This window comes from Babylonia areolata, chromosome 3, assembly GCF_041734735.1.
Source record: "Babylonia areolata isolate BAREFJ2019XMU chromosome 3, ASM4173473v1, whole genome shotgun sequence".
Taxonomy (NCBI): domain Eukaryota; kingdom Metazoa; phylum Mollusca; class Gastropoda; order Neogastropoda; family Buccinidae; genus Babylonia; species Babylonia areolata.
This window is the reverse complement of record NC_134878.1, coordinates 28,368,352-28,386,070: the sequence shown is the minus strand read 5'-3', so window position 1 is coordinate 28,386,070 and position 17,719 is coordinate 28,368,352. Positions and strand designations below refer to the sequence as shown.

The 17,719-nt window shown below is 42.5% G+C and overlaps 1 protein-coding gene across 1 annotated transcript; it reads right to left on the bottom strand.

The window, feature by feature from the left end:
- Nucleotides 1-639: 639 nt before the first annotated feature.
- LOC143279921 (uncharacterized) lies at nucleotides 640-17,714 on the bottom strand. Its single transcript, XM_076584258.1, has 8 exons — nucleotides 17,681-17,714; nucleotides 15,949-16,089; nucleotides 14,925-15,194; nucleotides 13,053-13,283; nucleotides 11,180-11,329; nucleotides 8,032-8,229; nucleotides 6,100-6,342; nucleotides 640-2,964 (listed from the first exon to the last, which is right to left on the bottom strand). The coding sequence occupies exons 2-8, from the start codon at nucleotides 16,084-16,086 to the stop codon at nucleotides 2,155-2,157; spliced, it is 2,040 nt and encodes a 679-aa protein (XP_076440373.1). The 5' UTR covers nucleotides 16,087-16,089; nucleotides 17,681-17,714; the 3' UTR covers nucleotides 640-2,154.
- Nucleotides 17,715-17,719: the final 5 nt, after the last annotated feature.

Sequence of the window (17,719 nt, the reverse complement as noted above, 5' to 3'; positions counted from 1 at the left end):
CCAACACACAACAGAGAGGCATCACCGGACACCCAGGCCCAACACACAGCAGAGAGGCATCACCGGACACCCAGGCCCAACACACAACAGAGAGGCATCACCGGACACCCAGGCCCAACACACAACAGAGGCATCACCGGACACCCAGGCCCAACACACAACAGAGAGGCATCACCGGACACCCAGGCCCAACACACAACAGAGAGGCATCACCGGACACCCAGGCCCAACACACAACAGAGGCATCACCGGACACCCAGGCCCAACACACAACAGAGAGGCATCACCGGACACCCAGGCCCAACACACAGCAGAGGCATCACCGGACACCCAGGCCCAACACACAGCAGAGGCATCACCGGACACCCAGGCCCAACACACAGCTGAGAGGCATCACCGGACACCCAGGCCCAACACAGAGCAGAGGCATCACCGGACACCCAGGCCCAACACACAGCAGAGAGGGATCACCGGACACCCAGGCCCAACACACAGCAGAGGCATCACCGGACACCCTGACACCCAGGCCCAACACACAGCTGAGAAATGTACATACCCAGGCCCCACACTCCATATTCACACACATATAAATATATTCACACCCACCCACCCACACCACACACTCCACATACACACACACACACACACCATGCTCCATATACACATACATATAAATATATTTGTACACACACACACTTTGATAAACACGGATGCACAGATGAAAATTTGATGACAAAATGCATGCATTTGCAGACTGCATCATACTTGATTGACAAAACATTCATTTTAGTGCACGTGGCCCAAACAACAGTAAATCACTGAACCGTAATTTTCACCTGGGAGAAAATGTGAAAGCTACACTGTGGGGTTACGTGTATCTATTTTGACAGGGGCAAAGAAAAATAAGCATTCATGGGAAGAAGCAAACAGCATCAAACACCTCAATTCCAATGTATAATTTGCTTTTGGCTCTCAGGGAATGACCTTTAACTTTTCATTGTATGATGGTTAGTCGTGTGTGACTATGACCACCAAAACAGCAGAGGTTTCTGCTGTCCAAACTATCTGGGCCAGAACGGATTATTGTGGAGAGTGTCTTACCCAAGTTTCATCCCCACTCTCTCAGCCAAGAGAGTTTTAGGACAGTCAGCGATGGAATGGTTCCCCAAAGCCAACCAGCCCCCATGGCTGCAGCACAAAGAGCCAGTGCAATCGTGCCTCCTAATTTTAGAGTCATAATCCCTCACAAAGGACTAAGCTGTAAATGAATTCCCATTGCAGTGTAGAAACCATTGATCATACAGATCTCACTTTGTTGTCCCAACTGCAAGTTTATGTCAATCTGTTAACCCACCAACAAAACTATCAAGGAAACTGTCATCACTTGACTGCTCAACGTCAAAGAAACATGTACATTCAGATCACAAATCTGCATTGCAAATAACAACAACAACAACCAAAAAAGATATGACACAAAATGAAATTTGATGCTGTATACACAGAAAATAGTTCCAACAGCAAATAACCATTGCAGTTGTCAATCGGCTTAGCTACTTATGTAGGCAGCTTGTTGTGCAAATGACTCTGTGTTTGAAAAAATGCTTTGAGTGTGGTCTCTGACCGAAGATAGGTGCTATATAACTATCTATATCCATATCATCATAATGTACGGACCACTCAACTGTGAAAGTTCAACATGAAGGGCATTCTAGCTCACGCTCTCATGTGTGGGAGTGACTTTTTTCCATCAGCAAATTTTGCAGCTGGGATCCAAGGACCTCTTAGCCACAGCCTTGTCTTTTTCTCCCTCAACTCTGTGACAAGTCATATCAGGGCGCTTCACTGAAGAACTGTTCACGGAAGTGCAAGTCTCTTAAAATGCAAGTCTTAATCAATACTGAAAACAGTAATTCAAAGGGAAAAAAAGAAGCCAAATGCCAATAAGGAAATCTGTAATAATGAGGAAATGCTCCCACCCATGCACTCTCAAGAGCTGTGTCCACGCAGGTTCACAACCGCTATCACCATACTAGTGACTGTGCTGGTCCTAAACAGAGGACTTTGCTGTGGAAGTGTCTCCAAATGTTCCCACCCATGCACTCTCAGAGGTGCGTCCACACGTTCACACCCAGCATTACCATGCTAGTGACTGCGCTAGTCCTCCTTGGCAGAGGACTTCACTGTGGAAGCATCCCCACCCTGACCCACCTCACCCACGGACCCCACAGACTCTAGGTTCCTGGCACAACAGCCCAGCTCTGAGAGAGAAAGTGAGGGCGGCTCGGAAGCACCGGGGCTGGCCGTGGCAGAGGCACTGCTGTTCTGGCGTCCTTCCTGTGCCTCACACACAGCCGTTCTGGAAAGGGCGATGTCACCAGAGGTGGGCTTGTCCTCTCCTTCCTCAAACCTGGATGGCAGTGAGGTATCGGACCCTGAAATGCTGTACTCTCCATCCATGCTAGAGGCGGTGCCCGCTCCCTCCTCAAACCCAGCTCTGTGGGCAACGTCAGTCCTTGAACCACCCTGCGACACACGTGTTCTGTTCGTTCTCATACCTGTGTCCTCCCTCTCCTGGCTCCTGACTACCTGTTTGACGTCAGTCTGCCATCTATCTTCTTCCTCTTCAGGCTGGGCAGGCCTGCTCTGTCGTCCGACAAACCGTTTGACATCGGTCTGCTCCAATCCACTGACTTCCGACTCAGGCTGAGCAGGCATGCTCTTCAGGTTGAGCAATGCTTGATCCTGACCTTGGTACTGAGATGTCGTCGTGTCAGTGAGAAAACCGGTCCCTGCACCATCAGTGGGTCTGGCAGCGGTGGCACGGTTCGGTGAGTCATGGGGGACGGACCCCACGGTCTGATACTGCCGGGGCTCAGGAAGCTGTCGCTGCCTTTCAGTCCTCATGTCTTCGATGGTTGCCTGGAGCTGTTCGATGGTATTTCTCAGAGACGGTACATCATCTGCCTGCAACACATAAAAACACAGTTTGATTTACCAACAAGCGAACAACAGGGGGGAGGGGGGAGGGGGAGTGGGGGTGGTGGTGGTACGGGATGCAGATTTGTCCATGTGTTGTAACGTGAGTGTGAACAAACTGATGACATTCTGAATGTCTAGACATGACCTTGATTGTCAGACAAGATGGTTTCAAAAACAAACAAACAAAAAATCTCAAACCATTTCACATACATCACAAAGATCTGTTACAGACATCACTGATATATGTTCTAAACTGCTAAGTCCTTTTCATGCACCATGGCCACAAAAGGCCACCCACCATAAGATATCTTCACTGCTGCCAAACTTGTGCTGTCTTAGCAACTCCCAGGTACGGCCATTTTCCTTCAAAGTCTTTGTCATACTGCCGCATTCACTCAACAGATACACTTGTACACAACGTATGCATTCTGACTTCACTCTTACCAAGGGGTAAACAACGTGACAACATAAAGACACCCCTTTCTGATTATTAATAAAATCAAAGAAAAATAAACAATTACTTTCACATTTTCCCTTCAGGGAGTGACGGCCTAGAGGTAACGCTCCGTCTAGGAAGTGAGAGAATCTGAGCGCGCTGGTTCGAATCACGGCTCAGCCGCCGATATTTTCTCCCCCTCCACTAGACCTTGAGTGGTGGTCTGGACGCTAGTCATTCGGATGAGATGATAAACCGAGGTCCTGTGTGCAGCATGCACTTAGCGCACGTAAAAGAACCCACGGCAACAAAAGGGTTGTTCCTGGCAAAATTCTGTGGAAAAATCCACTGTGACAGGAAAAACAAATAAAACTGCACGCAGGAAAAAATACAAAAAAAAAAAGGGTGGCGCTGTAGTGTAGCGACGCGCTCTCCCTGGGGAGAGCAGCCCGAATTTCACACAGAGAAATCTGTTGTGATAAAAAGAAATACAAATACAAATAAATCACATGAAATTACAATCCAGTTGGTCACAACCAATAGTATATTTCCCCTTACACCTCCCTTTTACAGTTTTAAATCATAATAATATTTCCATTCTTCTTTTCACGACTGCGTCTTTGACGACTTGACGTTTCCAAACATCTTTCGGTGGGTGATACTTCAGTGAAACACCTTCGTCTGATAACAGGTCAGGCGCTGAGGATCCTGAAACATCCTCAGAACCTAACTGTAGTTAAATAGAACAACTAGTAAAAATAGTACTCACATGACTTGCATCACCATTCTCGTTTTACTGAACCTGTGTTCAGAAACGTAAATAAAAAAACAACATCGAAATTTACAAAAATTTTGAACAAACGATGTCACCGAATTTCTCATTACCAAACTCGAAATTACTGACTCACCAGTACTTCAAATCAACTTCCTTGAACCTCCACAGTCCAACAAGCCTACAACTAACATTCTCTTTCAGAATGGCAAGTGTCTGTCCCACACACTCTCAGACCCCTATAATTTCTACCAGGTCACTCCTGTGACCAGTTCAGCTGTGCGCAAAGAGGGGAATGGCAAGAGTTTTGGTGCACTTCGCAACACAACTCGTGAACACATTTTCACCTCAGCACCTAAAAACACATTCATCACGAGCCTTTCTCCACATATCGAGTTCAAATCAACACAGTAACACAGCCACACCATACAGGAAATCTTCCCTTTACCATAAGCAGAATATGACAACCATTTATGTATTTATTTAAAATTTTATTTTATTATTATTAAAAAAAAAAAATATATATATATATATATTTTATTTATTTAATTTATTTATTTTGTTATTATTATTATTATTTTATTTATTATTTATTTTTAAAAAAATTATTATTATTATTTTATTTTTTTTTTTCTCAAGGACTGACCAAACGCGTTGGGTTACGCTGCTGGTCAGGCATCTGCTTGGCAGATGTGGTGTAGCGTATATGGATATGACCGAACGCAGTGACGCCTCCTTGAGCTACTGATACTGACAACCAAACCTGGTGTCATGACAGTCTTTCTTCATCCATCCTGCACCATGTCTCTCGCTGTCTTCCCAGAGCTCCACCGTCCCCTGGTGTCCAGCACTGGGCGACTCTTGGAAGGAGATCTTGGAGGACATTTTCAGGACATGTCCTCTCAAGGTGCCATACTCTTCGCTTGATGGCAGTGATGACATCCACTGTGGAAGTTCTTTTTTTTCAGAATCCAATGTCGGAAATGGTGATTAAAAAAAAAACCCCCCAAAAAACAACTACTTTCTTTCATAAACCTAACATGGCAATGGTCCTGGAATGTTTCAAGAGTATTTTTGGGTGGAGGAGGGGGGGGGGGGGATTCCAGAATTCATTTGCAGCAAAGGTTCTGGGATGTTTCAAGTTTGTTTTGAAAGAAAATCCAGAATTCTTGTAAGGAAACCATTGTGGGATACTTAAAGTGTGTTTGGAAGAAAACAACCTTTCAGATTTCTTACAAGGCAATGGTTCTGGAATATTTCAAGCGAATCTGGAAAAACAGAACATACAGAATTCTTATAAGACAATGTTTTAAATGAATTTGGAAAAAAAAAATCAGATTCCTTATAAGGCAATGGTTCTGGGATGTTTTAAATGAATCTGGAAAAAAAAAATCAGATTCCTTATAAGGCAAAGGTTCTGGGATGTTTCCAGCAAGTTTGGAAAAAAACCCAAAAAACTTTCAGAATTCTCAAAAGAGTTTCAGAATTTGTAGGTTGTATTTCTACTGTGTACTATCTATGACTGTGTACTATGAGGTGTGTGTGCAAGCACGCGAGCTTGTGTGTGTGTGTTTGGGTGTGTATGTGTGAGAGGGGGTGATGGATAATTTAATAATGTTTTGTATCTTGTGTTCAATTTTTCCTTTTTGATATTTACAAGGGGGTGGGGGGGTTGTTTGTTTTTTGTGTGTTGGTTTTTTTTTGTAAATGCCTAGGGCTTATTTTCAAGACTAGACATAAATGCTCATAATAATAATAATAACAACAACAACAATAATATCAACAACAACAATAATAATAATAATAATAACACTGTACAGTAACTGTTCACATCATGTATTTTTCTTCCTTCTCCCTTTCAAAACAAGTAAAAAAAAAAAAAAAGTAGCTGTGCCCAGAGTGCAACACTCACTCTCCTAACTGAAGGAGACCGCTCCAAGGGGCTCGGTTCTATGGCCAGGAGGAAAGGAACCCGGACCCGGTAGCCACAGGCCAGGAAGAGGATCAGCACCAGAAAGGCGCACACCATTATCACGGAGACCATCTGCCACTGCACCGGCAGATCCTTGACCAGGGCGCGGAGAAACTCGCTGATCTCCGTTCCCACGATGCGCAGGGGCTTCAGCATCGTCTGCACCAAGGCCACTGCCAGAGCCTAGAATAACAATAATAACAATCATCATTAATTGTACTGCATCATATTGTATCGTATTACTCTTTTTTGTTACAACAGATATCCCCGAAAACAGCGTATGGCTGCCTACACGGCGGGGTAAAAATCGTGCACATATGAGTGAATGTGGGAGTTGCAGCCCACGAATGAAAAAGAAGATGAAGAAGTCACAACAGATTTCTCTGTGTGAAATTTGGGCTGCTCTCCCCAGGGAGAGCGCGTCGCGACACTGACGACACCACCCATTTTTGGGTAGGTTTTTTTTCTCTGCCTGCAGTTCTATTTGTTTTCCTATCGAAGTGGATTTTTCGACAGAATTTTGCCAGGGACAACCCATTTGTTGCCATGAGTTCTTTTTATGTGCGCTAAATGCATGCTGCACACAGGAACTTGGTTTATCGTCTTAACTGAATGACTAGCGTCCAAACCACCACTCAAGGTCAAGTGGAGGAGGAGAAAATACTGGCGACTGCCAGTGTGATTCGAACCAATGCGCTCAGATTCTCTCGCTTCCTAGGCGAACAAGGCCAACATTCCACTTATAATCATAAAAACGTAATTATTAAAGTGCCTTTCCATGTAAAAACATGCTCCAGTGTACTGTACAAAGTCAGAAACAACATTTAAAAAGGAGATTTTGTTCCTAAAGTTACATTTAATCTAACGTACCATGACCCACTGGTGCAGATTCCAGCAGGGGTCTGTTTCTCTGTCCTGTGCAAACTACTACCCCTGAGGAGTGGTAATGCGTTAAAAAGGTCTTCAGTACGGAACACACAATGTGGCAATGCGTTAAAAAGGTCTTCAGTACAGAACACGCAATGTGGCAATGCGTTAAAAAGGTCTCCAGTACAGAACACACAATGTGGCAATGCGTTAAAAAGGTCTCCAGTACAGAACACGCAATGCGGCAATGCGTTAAAAAGGTCTCCAGTACAGAACACACAATGCGGCAATGCGTTAAAAAGGTCTCCAGTACAGAACACACAATGTGGCAATGCGTTAAAAAGGTCTTCAGTACAGAACACACAATGTGGCAATGCGTTAAAAAGGTCTCCAGTACAGAACACACAATGCGGCAATGCGTTAAAAAGGTCTCCAGTACAGAACACACAATGTGGCAATGCGTTAAAAAGGTCTCCAGTACAGAACACACAATGCGGCAATGCGTTAAAAAGGTCTTCAGTACAGAACACACAATGTGGCAATGCGTTAAGAAGGTCTTCAATGCAGAACACACAAACTAGTAATGCGTTAAAAATGTTTTCAATGCAGAACACACACTGTAGTAAAGAATTAAAAAGGTCTTCAACGCAGAAAACACAATGTGGTAATGTGTCAAAAAGGTCCTGAGTGCAGAACACAAAACATGGCTGCCTCACCTCCAATGCAGAACACACAATGTGGTAATGCGTTAAAAAGGTCAACGTGGTAATGCACTGAAAAGGTCTTCAACACAGAGAACACGTTGCGGTAATGCGTCAAAAAGGTCTTCAACCCAGAACACAACATGGCTGCCTCCCCTCCATAACAATGCAGAACACACAATGTGGTAATGCGTTAAAAAGGTCAATGTGGAAATGTGATGAAAAGGTCTTCAATGCAGAGCACACAGTGTGGTAATGCGTTAAAAAGTTCTTCAGTGCAGAACACGCAACGTGGCTGCCTCACCTCCATGGGGCTCACTTTCACGATGGGGTCAATGACGAGATGCTCAAAGTAGGTCACACAGGCGTCCTGCTGGAAGGTAAACTGGTAGCGCACATAGTTGGTGATCTGGGTCAGGATGCTGCCGCCCGTTTCCGGCATCTTCCCACACCCTGCCGGCAAGTCTCTCAGCATGGCTTCATGCTGTTTGGCTACCTCTCCCTGTGGAGAGCAATGAAATAATCATTTTTGCTACCTCTCCCTGTCGTAAACAACGAAATAATCATTTTTTGACTGACTGATTGATATGGATACTTATATAGCACCTATCCTCGGTTGGAGACCAAGCTCTAAGCGCTTTACAAACACAGGCTCATTTACACAACAGGCTGCCTATCTGGGTAAAGCTGACTGATGGCTGCCATTGGGTGCTCATCATTTGTTTCCTGTGTCATTCAATCACATTTCAGGCATACATACATACACACTCAGACAAACATGTAACATTTTACGTGCATGATGGTTTTGCTTATCTACCCCGCCATGTAGGCAGCCATACTACATTTTCAGGGGTGTGCATGCTGGGTATGTTCTCGTTTCCATAATCCACCGAACATTGACATGGATTACAGTGTCTTTAACGTGTGTATTTGATCTTCTGCGTGCGCATACACACGAGGGGGGTTAAGGCACTAGCAGGTCTGCACATATGTTGACCTGGGAGATCGGAAAAATCTCCACCCTTTAACCACCAGGTGCCACGGAGATTCAAACCCAGGGCCCTCAGATTGAAAGTCCAATGCTTTGACCATTCGGCTACTGCACCTGTCACCTGCTACCTCTCCCTGTGGAAAACAATGAAGTAAACATTTTTGCTACCTCCACCTGTGGAAAACAATAAAGTAATCACAGCATGTGTTGGTCAGGGAGGGCATATGTGTGTGTGTGTGTGTGTGTGTGTGTGTGTGTGTGTGTTTTGCAAGTGTGTGTGTGTGTGTGTGTGTGTGTGTGTTTTCCAGGTATGTGTGTGTGTGTTTGTGTGTGTGTGTATGTGTGTGTGTGTTTGTGTGTGTGTGTTTGTGTGTGTGCGTGTGTGCCTGTGCGCGGATGTGTGTGTGTGTGTGTGTGTGTGTGTGTGTTACAAGCTTATTCATGCTAGCAAGTTGAAGTTAACCCCTAGGCTGCCTGCATGACAAGATAACTCGTCATGGCAAGCATGTTTGCTTCGCTGCCACAATGACGAGATAACTCGTCATCAAAATATTCTGACTTTTCCCTGGTTTGCGTTCACTTCCTTGACAAAAATAGTGGTAGCTTTAGCCTGGGGAATCTCTCTAGATTCTATTCATAGCTAGAAACCCCATCTACGTCATGAAGCAGTCCTTTATTTGAACGTTTTGGTTGGGTCACTGTCCAAGTGTTTGCCTGACTTCTCTCCTCCCTCGCTCAACAAAATGTCGGACTGACACCGTGCTCAAGACATGCGATCGTGACGAACTAAATCAACCAAGATTTCTTTCTTTCGCTGATGCTCAGAAAGAATTGAAGCGTAAATTCGAAGGAGAAGATAGTGATGAAAATTTATAGGACGATCTGATAGAAAATAAAGGGAGTAATCAAGAGAGTGGCCAAGATGCGACTGTCAGTGAGTGATGTCAGCTGTACAGATATCAGCAGACGACAGAAGATGACCGAATTAGCAGCAGAGTGATATTCTTGGCACGCAGCCAACGCGGTCTGATGAGAACTGAATCAAGTGACCGTGTGAGAGGGGTGAGGAGGAGGGGGGTGGAGACTGAGGGGGCATGGCCTCACATCCATCTTATCACTTGGAGAAGTCACAATGTATTGTGTATCTATCTCTTAAAAAATATATATATATATTGTGGTTGTTCTAGTATGATTTTGTGTTTGCAGATATCCATTTGTCCAGAAAATATGATGTTTTTGTGCAAATTACCTGACTAATGTTTGTAATGAACAAGTTGAAAATGTGACAAAAAACAAAACACTGATTTCAAAACAACAGCATGTCACTAAAAATATTTAAAATGGGAAAACAGCATGTGTTTTGTATTCTTTATTCATTTACCTTTCAGAAAATATATACTTTTATGGGTCTTTCTCCAATAACAAAGAGCACAGAATTTTTGGAAAATTTATACCCGTTTTTTGTGAAAAAACCCTGGCAAATAGATTTCACTTAAATCTTATTTTCCTGGCAGCGAAAGGGTTAACATTAAATCAATACAACACATGATCATGTTGTACGTAACTGAAAAGAAGTTGCTTTATAGTCCCTTGTAAATATCAAAAAGGGGGTTAGGGGGGTGGGGGTGGGGAATAATCAAAACAGAAAAGAAACCCAAAACATAAACAAAGAATCTCTCTTAATATCATACTTCCACATCCAAAAAACCCCCCCCAAAAACCCCAGTAATACCCACTTTAACATGCGCTTCTAAAAACAAAAAACAACAACAACAAAAAACAAAAAAACCCACCCACTTTAATACCACATCGACGGAGCCAGACATGGATGAGTTGGTCTTGTAAAGTTTTCATTGACCTTTCAGCATTAGTGGAGAGTCTGCCTTGTGGTAACGCGTCCGTCTAGGACGCAAGAGCATCTAAGCACACAGGTTCGGGTCCCCCGATCGCCAGCATTTTCTCCCCCTCAACTAGACCCTGGGTGGTGGTCTGGATGCCAGTCATTCAGATGAGATGATAAATTGAGGTCCCGTGTGCAGCATGCACTCAGCACATGCAAAAGAACCCATAACTACAAAAGGATTGTCCCTGGCAAAGTTCTGAAGAAAAATCCGCTTCAATAGGAAAACAAATAAAATTACAGGCAGAAAAAATACCAAAAAAATGGGTGGCACTCTCAGTGTAGTGAGGCGCTCTCCCATGGGAGAGCAGCCCAAATTTCACACAGAGAAATCTGTTGTGACAAAAAGAGTAATACAATATTTTGAGTTCTCCTTAACTGGTTGTAAGAACCGACGGGAAATCAACCCTGAAATGACCCCTTCACAGTCAGCTGGGCAATAAACAACATTTGATTTGATTTGATCCACTTCAATGAGCACTTCTTCTGACTGAAATAAAGAAGAAAAAAAAACCCACACACCCAAAACAACTAAAGCAAAAAAACCAAAACCCAACATACCTTGTACAGCCGGTACCAGGTCATTGCCACACTGATAGTAAAGACACTGACCACTGCCCACACCACCAAGCGGCGTGTGAAGCGTATCCTTCGTAATGCCAATGCCAGCACCACAACAAACGCAACCAAGTAAGCAGCCAGTTGAAGGATCTGCAATGGAGAGTTTAAATCAACAATGAACATCTAACACAAGCCGCCAGTTGAATAATCTGCAATGGAGAGTTTAAATCAGCAATGAATTTCTAACTCTATAGTAAAAAAAAAAAATGTAATCATGAAAAGGGTAGTGTTCATGAGAAGTGTAAAAACACAAAAACAAAACAACAAAAAACATTAATTCTTTCTGACATTTCTGAAAAAAAAACCCACAAAAAAACCCTCACCAAGGTAACACACTGACAAGAAACAATCGTCAAACTGAGTGAATGCAACAGACTTTTCAAACACTGCCACCCTCTTGCTGGCTCGTAGAATCACAAGACAGTGAAAATGATGGACGCTTTACAGTTAAGTCTACTCCACCCTGTCTTTGTAAGCACTCCAGCCCTCAGTTTAAAACAAATCTCAAGACATTCTTATTTTGCCCAGCATTCCCTTGACTGAATGTAACAAGTTCACTGCCAGTGCATGCCCTCAGGGGTTCCATTCTTCTTCTTCTTCTTCGTTCATGGGCTGCAACTCCCACGTTCATTCGTACGTACACGAGTGGGCTTTTACATGTATGACCATTTTTACCCCACCATGTAGGCAGCCATACTCTAGTTCTTGGGGGTGTGCATGCTGGGTATGTTCTTGTTTCCATAACCCACTGAACACAGACATGGATCACAGGATCTTTAACGTGCGTATTTGATCTTCTGCTTACATATACACACGAAGGGGGTTCAGCCACTAGCAGGTCTGCACATATTTTGATCTGGGAGATTGGAAAAATCTCCACCCTTTACCAACTAGGCGCTGTTACCAAGATTCGAACCCGGGACTCTCAGATTGAAAGTTCAATGCTTTAACCACTCGGCTATTGTGCCCGTCAGGTGTTTCATAATTAACGCCATTGCAGCATGAACGTAGCCAACGCAGGATGGCAATGGCTTAGAACACACAATGAACAGCAAAGCCCATCTCCCTACCCCCATCCTCACCGCCGTGCCGTTAGTGTTATTGACACCATCTCATCCTTCCACTCCCATGTAGTAACACAAATCACTGCAGCTTTCAATCACACCCCCACCCGCCTCCTTCCCCAGGCTCCCCACTCCAGCTCTCCACTCCATTTTCTTTAAAACTGGCCGATGTTTTCTTTCTGCCTTTTTCTCTTCCTGAATCTTTATATCCTTTTAACTTGATCCTCTGAAATAACCACACGTTCCCCAAATTTTTAGACAGAAGGCCAGGATAGTTCTAAGATTTTATGCCTGTAGGTGTGTGTATTTGAGTGTGTGTGTGTGTGTGCGTGTGTGTGCGCGCGTGTGCATGCATGCTTGTGTGTATTTTTGTGTCCGCGTGTTTGTGTGTGCAAGTTTGTTTGATGTTTGTAAGTTTCTGAAAACTGGGTAAGCACAAAACCCATCCAGACTAGAGCAGTGAACTTTTCAATGACTTGCCCAACTGGACAAGTGAAAACGAAAAAGTTCATCTTGAGCCATGTACACACGCATATCAATGACAGTGACAGAATAATTAACATTTGATTGTGGTCACTTCATGGAAGGAAGGAAGGAAGGAAGGAAGGACACGCACACACATACACATAAACAAACACACACACACATGTGCAAAAGAAAAACACACACACACACACATATGCAAAAGAAACACAAAGAGAATAGAACCCCCCCCCCAAAACGAGACGGCAAAGACGAAACTCCTCCACCTGTAGAACTTGCTCCAAGGTGACGCCAAAATACTCCTCCACCCACAGGTATTTCAAGCTGGGATCATCGTGGCTCAGAATGTGGACACCCTGGGCGGCTTCCGTCAAAATTTCGTGAGCCGTGAACACCCGGTCTTTGCTGTGATCTCTCTTGAAGGTCTCCAGCACTTCCATTTGGTAAGGTGTCAAACGTAACCGCAAACACATCTCTGTGGGTACTTCAGACCTTGTCTGAAATAGATTTGGGAACACATTTTGAATGAAAGACAAACTGAAGACGTAACTGATGTACTTGCACACACTTATTATCATATCTGTGTAATATGGCAAGGATTCATTCTTTCCAAGCCATAGTCACTGGGGGAAAAAATAAAACAAAAAATAAACTCAAATAATTCTTATTTCGTCGATAAGTAACTTGAACTGTAAATTATTTTAAACAGAAAACATTTCTAATAATCAAAGAAGTAGCAATGACAATGGCAGCACATTTTCTGTGTACCAGTGTGTGTAATTCATCACTTTCATAATTCATTTAACATTTTTTTAGTTTCCTGATATTGTGCAAGTGTCTGCGTGTGTGTGTGTGCGTATGTGTATGTGTGTATGTGTATGTGTGTACGTGCGCATGCATGTGCTCACATGCCTTCATGTCTTTGCTTATGTGCAGGAATGAAATATGCACGTGGCTTTGCATGGACTTATGCACATGCATAGGAATATAACAGATCCTACCTTTTTCTTTTCCAGTCTTTTCTTTTTGCCAGATAAACTTACAACACCAGATTACAACAGTCTCGTCCATTATTTTCAAATACATGTCTTGTCCTGAAATGGAGGTAAACTTATTACCGCAATTTGTGTTCGCAGGAAGTGACAGAAAAAGAGAAAGACTGACACACACTTGCATGCTTAATATAAACTTAATCAAGTCTCACTGGATCTAAACAGACAGAAAAACCATGATTTGTTTTTTTACACCTTAGCTCTTCTTTGTCTCAAAACGAAAAAAAAGGCACAAAAAAAGGCACATGAAGCAATTATAAGAAACCCCAAACCGATGATTCAGCATGAGAAGACTGGTAAGTCTGGAGAACTGCGATATACACGTGTACCAAAAAAAAAAGCCTTGAAAAAGTACATTTATTTATACTGTGAGTCTAAATCAAGACTGTCATTATTATAGCTGCTTGTAGTCCAGCCAACCGCACAGGGCCATATCAGGACTTCCCAACTAAACAGATGTCCAACTGTGTTAAGTAACTTAAATGCAAAACTGTCACACACCCACACACACCCTACCTCCCAAAAAAACAACCATTAAGAAAAACCTACAAAACAGTTCATGACACATTATCCAAACCATTTATCTCCTCATGGTAAATAAGATTAGGCCATGCTATGGATGTCAGCCATTCCACTTAATTTATCAACTCCAGATTACAAACACTTGTAAAAAAAAAAGAAGAAAAAACCCCCAAAACTTCAAGCCAAACAAAAAATACAAAAAAAAAGGCCATGTAGGCAAATAACGCTGCAGAATGGACAGCTAGGGCTCATCCCAAAGTTTACAGTTTCACTACGTAATCGCAGGAGCAAACAGCACAGGCAGTAGATCACAGACTGTGGCAAAGAGAAAAAAGTGTCAAGGCTTGCTCGAAGAAAGAAAGGAGAATGGACTGGGAAGGCAGAAGGAGGACTACAACAGTGAAGGTAGAAAAAAGGCAGAAACAAAGAGAGCAATAGAAAAAAGGAAATTTCTAGCACAGAATTTCCAGAAGGCAGGGGATGCTATTTATACTGAAAGACGCCCTCGGCATCCCACAGGGGAGATTAAATCAAGAGAGCACACAGACCTGATTGAGCACTCACCTGAGAAACCTTGCCCTCAATCAGGCGAAGCAGTTTAGACACATACTGCTGGAACAGGAACAAAGCCGGGCAGGACCCAGATGTCTCTGTCGCCTGCTCTTTCCTGACTGGCGGAGCTGATTCCGTAGTTGTTTTTTCTTCTTTGGCTGGTGGAGGGCAGGTTGTGGTGGTGTGTGCCGATTCCGATGCATCTTCTTCTTTTGGTGAAGACTCTGTTGTGTCCTTTGGTTCATCTGTTGGAGGTGGTTCTGGTTCTGTACTTGTACTCTTCTGCAAGAGAATAGAAGCTTTTAACACACACACACACACACACATCCATCCACACACAATCCATGGACACTCACATACAAACGCACATGGGCAAATATGCACATACATACACTGTTGGGTTTTTTTTTCATCAAGATTTCAATCAGGTATTTTCAAATATACCTGTAACATTTATGTGTACACACTGAACAGTAAACTTCATATGCATTTCTGGCCTCACAACCTCCCCCCCTCCCCTACACGCCCCTACCCTCATTACTGAGTGTCCCTCTTCAAGCCATTCCTTGACAAACAACGTACACACTACTAACAGTACTGTTGTTCAAACTATTCTAGATAATTCAATTTTGACCAAAACCTTCCATTTCTTTCTTTGTTTTCCACAAAGCTGACAGCTTCATGAAATTACACATCCATTGTGTGTATAAAAATGCATGACTGCATGTGTGCGTGTATTTGTATGTATGTGCACGCATTTTTGTGTGTGGCTGTCTGTGACTGAATGTGTACATACATGCATCAAAGCAAGGCTAAGTACCACAAGAAAAAAAAAGAGAGACCAATTCAATCTTTTAAAATCTTATTTTTGAAAACATGATGCTATATAACCACAACATATATCTTATTACATTCAAGCACAGCTTTTCAGAATCAATGTCAGATTTAGTCATCATACTATCATTCCAATACTTCTACTTATGTAAACTTACACTGAAAAGGACCAAGCTAATTACAAAACCCATGTCTCTTTTACCTTTCTCATTTTCATATTTGTATGATCAAAGTTGACCATGTCAAATGGATCCAGTTCCTCATCTTCTTCAACTTGGGCACACAACACTGCTGCTGCAATAGCAGCTAAAAACACCAGCAACACTGCAGATTTCTGCATTTTCTGCAAAACAACAGGAAATGGTTTGCGGTCAGCCATAGAACCAACAAAAATCTGTCTGATTCAGTCATTTTCAAGATGGCTAAGAAACCTGAAAGAAAACAATACTGTTTCGAACAATTGAACACAAAAAATGACAATGACAAACTCTGAAACCATGAAAACAAGAAGCTGAGAAAGATAATAAGAATTAGTAACTGAACAATAATGAACAGAAAACTAAACAACAAGAAACCACACACACACACTGAAAAACCATCATCAGGCAAATAGATCCAAAAAGGTCTGCAGATCTAGAGGGCTTTAAAGCTTAAGATTATATATATATATATACATACATACATACATACTGCCTTTCTATCTTGTACTTGTATCTGTTTTATCCCATAAGGACATGTCTGGTTTGGAATTTGCTATTCAACTGTTCACTGCAGAGGTGCTCGTTTCAAAGTGTAAAGTAATGCACATAGGGGAAAAAAATCCAAATAACAATTACCATATGAAAATAGAAAACACGACACAGACTACTGAGAAATGCCATAGTGAGAAAGACCTAGGAATAATGTTTGACAATATCCTTTGAATATACATATATGTACAGATAGATAAAATCATATCTATATATTGATAATATTATAAATAAAGCCAATCAAATGGTTGGTGTAATTAAGAGAACCTTCAATTACCTAGATAAAGATATATTTCTCAAACTACATATCATGTAAATGCAAGACATTTCTTTATCTGTATCTGTTAAGTACATCACTGTTGCCAAGATTATGGCATTATCGTGACGGGTGGGGGTGTGGGGTGGGGGTGTGCGCAGCTTAGCAGGTTCACTGTTGGGATGTTAATATTTTTTTTGAAGATCTCAGGAGTTGGTGCTCTTACTATGTTTTCTTCCAGGTGGTTCCAGTCTTTTACTGTGCTAACAAAAAATGACTGTTTGTACTGCTCTGTCTGACATCTGCTGACTTGGAATGTTCTTGTGTTGTTTCTTATATGTTGTTTCTTATATGATTAGAGATCGCACTGGTGGTATCGTACTGATCGCCAGATGTTCGGGCCTTATGAATCTTTAGAATGTCAATTATGATAGTACAAGAAACTCAGTAAAGAAAATTTGTTTAGAACACTGCAACACCAACCTTAGAAAAAGATCATTGGCTAACTAATTGCTCAAATGTGGAATGCACTACCAACCGAAGTTAACCTTGCACAAAATACTAACACGTTCAAAAATCTCCTGGACACCAATACCATCTTGAAAGATTTTTTTTTATTGTGATGAACGAAAACAGACATAAAAAAGGCCGAGAGATCTAGGCAGATGGCCTGCCAGTCCCTTTACTACTACTATCACTACTACTACTACTACACATTGGCTGAAGTTGAAACTGAAACCGAAACTTGTTCTTAAATAAATTGTTTATGCGACACAGAAATGTGAAGTTCGACAATGCACACAAAACTAGATTTCGATTGGAGAACACCTAAAAAATCTGCCATACTGCATACCCAATCACAAAAACGTTTTGAAAGTCTGCTTTCCTAATTAAAAAGTCTACGTGTTCTTCCTCGTACTCAGACTGACCGGAGCTGCTTTTCCTGCTTTTCTCTGTGAAGAAACGAA